Below are 4,901 nucleotides of genomic sequence, written 5' to 3'. Positions count from 1 at the left end.
GACATGGCCGATAATGCTTCTAATTTTTGTAGTGAGATATATTAGTTTTTCTATTCCATTACTCAGTTCACTTCCATTCTTTTTGTTATTCCACCACTCCAAACAAACATACCTTATAGGCCATTAACTCTTGTTTACAATGGTGGAGGAATTTTGGAGTTCTCCATGATAACTTACGATATAAAAAGGTTAAGCTTAAATGTTGCTATTATAGTTGTCACTATTATTGATACAACTATAACATTTTGAGCACGTAAGAGAGAAACACATTTGCAAATATAAATAATAGAAATACCGTTATGTTTTGATAATTTCTTTTTATCTCGGAAGATCTTTTGTCTATCGTTTTTTTTTATTACAGAGTAGCACATATACTTTATTGAGATCAACCACTCATACACACACTTTTGAAGTAATTGATTTATTCATATTTGGAAATTCAGTGACGACTTTAATTAGCCCAAAGGCGTTTTCGATACTCTCCAAGAGCGAGTAATGGGAATACATTTCTGTATACTGGATAATGCAGCATGCAATTTTTCAACGAGGCTCCAGTGATCTCCTACACAATCATATCAAGTTATCATTGTGTAATAATACCGATGGATTTGCCAATACTATCTACAACAATACATATGAACAGTTACCTGTTGTGGAAAATCTCCATTATCCATTTGTGCATTGATCAACAACTTGGCTGCTTTGTGTAAAGGTGTTGGATCTCTTTCCGCCTTCATAAAGAAAAAACGAATGTTTTAACCCTCGACAACCAATAGCTTTTGTTAGAATTAATACAAGATTTAATGATAATAGAAAAACTAACTTGTCCAGCTGACATAAGACCAAGCATAGCCCATGAAGTCTGAACTAGGTTTGTATGATTCCCTGACAATGGTATGTATACTTCCCGATTACAAGACTTGTAGCTCTCTCCCCATCCACCCTCTTCATTTTGAATCGAAAGGAAAAACTTGACTGCTTTACGAACTGCTTCACAATTGTCATATGTTTTTCCAGCAGCTTCCAAGCCTCCTAGCGCAAAGAATGTACCATATGTATAACATATCCCCCAGAAGCCATACCTATAATTAAATTCATACATTTTTAGGGCATATATATGTATATAATTCTTTGAACTCCATACACTTCAATAAAATACCACATCATCATTATATATTTCATACAACTCATGCCATTTATTTCCTACAATTTATTGGACTCTACAAAGTTGAGAACATTACAAAAACTAATATATATAGTATTTATTTAAGAATTAGGAAACTTTCTTTTTTACATTGATCAATCTACTTAAGATAGGCATCACGATGATAGTGTTTCATCAATTAAATGACACATAGATTTTCCATGTCAACTCTTTTATTGAACTTTCCATTGTATTCCAAATTTTTGTATTAATTTCGATTATCCATTTTTCTAAGAGAATTAATGGTGGGGATGAATGGCTTACCATGCACCATTGGGCAACTGTTTTTTCTCAAGAAATTGCACTGCTTTTGCTACAGAATTTTCTATCTCTTTGCCTCTATGATCTGGATGCAGACGTTTGAAGGCTAGTAGAGCTTGGATGATCGATGCGGTGTTTTCAATATGCCTAATGGGATCACCGAAAATGAGAAACATTGGCATATATTTCATAATTTAATAAAATATAAGGATTCACAAGAACTTAATTACTCTTTTTCAACAACAATATCCGCGAACATCTCTGAAGGGTTCAGTATCTGTAAAGAAAGTAGGTGTAAAGAATAACGCTAACATTTCTTTCATATCTAAAAAACTAGATAATATAATGGATATATATATATATATATATATATATATATATATATATATATATATATATATATATATATATACCTCTAAATATGGTTTTGGAACTGGTCGTTCCCAAATAGCAAACCCTCCACTGATAGGAGACTGTACATAAAGTAGGAAATTGACAGCTTCGTATAATCGCTCATTATCTACTTGTTCTCCTGAAATTTCCACTGGCATTTGGGATAGTATAAGAAGGCACTGCATGGATGCATGTTTTATGTAATATGAGAAGAAAATATTTATTGTAATATCGATGTTATTTTGTTAAAATTAAGAACATATATAGAAGATGAGGTTAATTATGGCATTACTTTCAATGCTTCAGCTGTGCAATCTGAGACTGGCCAACCGTCATCTTGGTTGGTGAATGTCCATGACCCTTTACTAAACTGCCGAAACATTTTACTGAAATCTCCAGACGGATTATTCTTGACCTGAGATTCTTTGAGAAAGAAATGAGCTTTTTTAAGCGTTTCCCCATATTCTTCCACCATATTACTACCAATTATGGCTTTAGTTACAAATGTGCAATTCCATATTTGACCACCAAAAGAGCGTATCTTCATTCCATCTTCTGCCACCCATAGGTAATCAGGAACTCTAGCAAGGTGGTGCTTGAACTCATCCCCGTTTGGATTCTCTGCCCACCAAGCCATCAATTGCAGGGACTGCATCCAATAACCAAAGACAAGTAAAATGCATTCCACAGTCTCTAATCATCGACCAAAATGAATATCAAGGCATCATCATCAACAAATCTCGCAACTTATAGGTACATAGCTTACCTTTTCAACGGCTCCAGTGGTAACGTATCTACTTTCTTCAGCGTTGTAACGTAGTAATTCAATTGTTCTTTTCATGGCTCTTTCTCTTAGTTTGTTGAAAGGCCAATACTTTAACAACGGCTCACAAATATAGTGGAGGCCATCCCATAGTAGGTCTTGGACTGTTGAATGAGGGTAAACGAGATCTTCCTGTGTTTTCGTTAGTTTTGGGACGCATATATATGGTCCAAAAGTAAAACCTCTTTCGTAATCAGTTTTAACATTATTTATGCTTATAAAAACGTATTGTTTACTAACCTTGCAACAATTATGGCGTTGTTTATTCCAATTTATCAGGTCATATTGCATTGGATGAATTTCTTGTCGAAGTTGCAGAACAAGATCAGTTATAGGGCCATGGAACTTTTTCCCATACAAGTAAGACATGGGCATATACGTCATTCGACAATAGCACCACATTTTTGCTACACCACATGCATGTAATTAAGAAATATTGTGAGATCATTTAAATATCTTTTTAATTGTCTCTTGTTTCGAAAGAAGTGGATGTTTTATCAGTACCCGGATGAAAAGGAAAAGCTTCTGGAAAAAGCCAAAATTCTGGTGGTACCGGGTTGAACCCGGCCCATTCATACACTCCAAGCACCTGTGCACAAAACATAGAAAGAAAATTTATATTTATAAACAAGGGGTTTGTATTGGGAAGTCATAAAATTTTAATTTATTTCATTTTTTATTTGTATTGTGATGAAGAGATAGGACATGACATACAAAAAGGATAATCAATAAAAATAAAAAAATGGATATGAGGATGCCAAAACAATTACAGAAAGATAAGCTTTTCCCCATGATGGAATAGAGGTGGCACCCCCATGGTCAAGTATCCACTTCCTGCCTCGGCTTACAGCACCATTTCTGTCATCTGGTCCCTCTCCTAATAGTCGTAGGGATACATAGTTCAATGCAGATCCCATCATGGTGCTGTGTCCCTCAATGTGAAATCCCCATCCTCCATCTTCATTCTAACAAACAAGACATTTCATATAGTAATAAACTAACAAACTTATGAAATAATTATTCATACTAATCAACTAATTAAAAAACTTGTAAAATTATATAAATAACATAACATGGACGGCTTCTAACGATTATATTTCCAAGTAAATAAAGCACCATAAAACATTAACAAATATAGAACTAGGTTCAAATGTTTCTAATAATTATTGTGTGCTTGTAAGAACTATTAAGAATTGAGGAAATACTTAAATTATAATAAATAATAGAAGGGTATAAGAGTAATCTACATTATAATTAATTATGGTAAAATAAAACAAAATCAATTAATATCCCATTAATTTAGGTTATCAGTTTCACAAATCTATAAAACCACCATGACCCCATCTCTTTCTTTAAAAATCGTCTAGAACCACCATCATCTTGGCTTCGACGTCCAGAACCACCATTATCACAATCACCATTTAACCATTCGGTGCGTATTCGATCAAAATTCCAGTAGCAAATCAATTCGTTTAAATCACAACATAAACATTAAAAATCGAAGTGAAATAAGCAAAGCAATTGGTTTCTTAAAAACCCAATTTGTTAAATCGATTTCCGTGGCTTGAAGCTTATGGTATCATCATCGTCGAAGGTATGTATTTTGAGTATTTTCCTTCCATATTTTTTTTATTAGAAGTTTATTACGAAATCATATTTGTTAATATTGATTTCGGCAAAGAAATTTCTATATTTTGCACACATAGTTTCAGATTCAGTAGGCATCTATTTTCACCCACCGACTCTTTGTTAAAATGTTTGAATCAAATATTTCGTTCATTAAAGTATTTATACGCATTTGAAAATCAGCCAATGTAGTTATTTTAATATGATCTAGTCTTAGTTTAATAAGGTCTTTATTTTCTCTATTTTGACTTTGCTTAGGATTAGTTATTCTATAAACATGATGATATAATTTGATTTCATTGAATTAATTTCATACTTTCTAAGAATATTCAGGATCATTCTATGAGAATATTTATGGTATCATTCTTGCAGATTAAAGCTAGGACAATTGGATAATACACAGAAGGTGTCCGATAGAATGCATAAGAGATGTTTCAAGCCAAATTCTTAGTAATTGACTAATTCCATATTTAAAACATAGTTTCTAGTAATCTTAGACATGGATTTTGTCATTTTCTATGTATTATGTCAAAATGTATTCTATTTTATGTCATATTCTATGTATTATTTTATATATTCTGCGAGAATGTATTA

At 32.7% G+C, this 4,901-nt stretch overlaps 1 protein-coding gene across 2 annotated transcripts in view; it reads right to left on the bottom strand.

Annotated features, from left to right (window-relative positions):
* Positions 1-269: 269 nt before the first annotated feature.
* The window catches only part of LOC145004212 (dammarenediol II synthase-like), a 46,224-nt gene continuing 41,592 nt past the window's right edge, over positions 270-4,901 (bottom strand). For both annotated transcript variants that reach the window (XM_078963098.1, XM_078963099.1), the window contains 11 exons: positions 3,452-3,646; positions 3,186-3,270; positions 2,922-3,088; positions 2,625-2,813; positions 2,151-2,507; positions 1,879-2,037; positions 1,696-1,742; positions 1,469-1,612; positions 824-1,082; positions 648-731; positions 270-562 (listed from right to left, as the gene is read on the bottom strand). In XM_078963098.1, the coding sequence (XP_078819224.1) occupies positions 452-562; positions 648-731; positions 824-1,082; positions 1,469-1,612; positions 1,696-1,742; positions 1,879-2,037; positions 2,151-2,507; positions 2,625-2,813; positions 2,922-3,088; positions 3,186-3,270; positions 3,452-3,646 (1,797 nt within the window). In that variant the 3' untranslated portion in view covers positions 270-451. The remainder of the gene's footprint in view (positions 563-647; positions 732-823; positions 1,083-1,468; positions 1,613-1,695; positions 1,743-1,878; positions 2,038-2,150; positions 2,508-2,624; positions 2,814-2,921; positions 3,089-3,185; positions 3,271-3,451; positions 3,647-4,901) is intronic.

Source organism: Lactuca saligna, chromosome 7 (assembly GCF_052625555.1).
Source record: "Lactuca saligna cultivar CGN05327 chromosome 7, ASM5262555v1, whole genome shotgun sequence".
Classification (NCBI taxonomy): Eukaryota; Viridiplantae; Streptophyta; class Magnoliopsida; order Asterales; family Asteraceae; genus Lactuca; species Lactuca saligna.
Note: the sequence above shows the minus strand (reverse complement) of the source record. Positions and strands in the feature narration are given on the sequence as shown.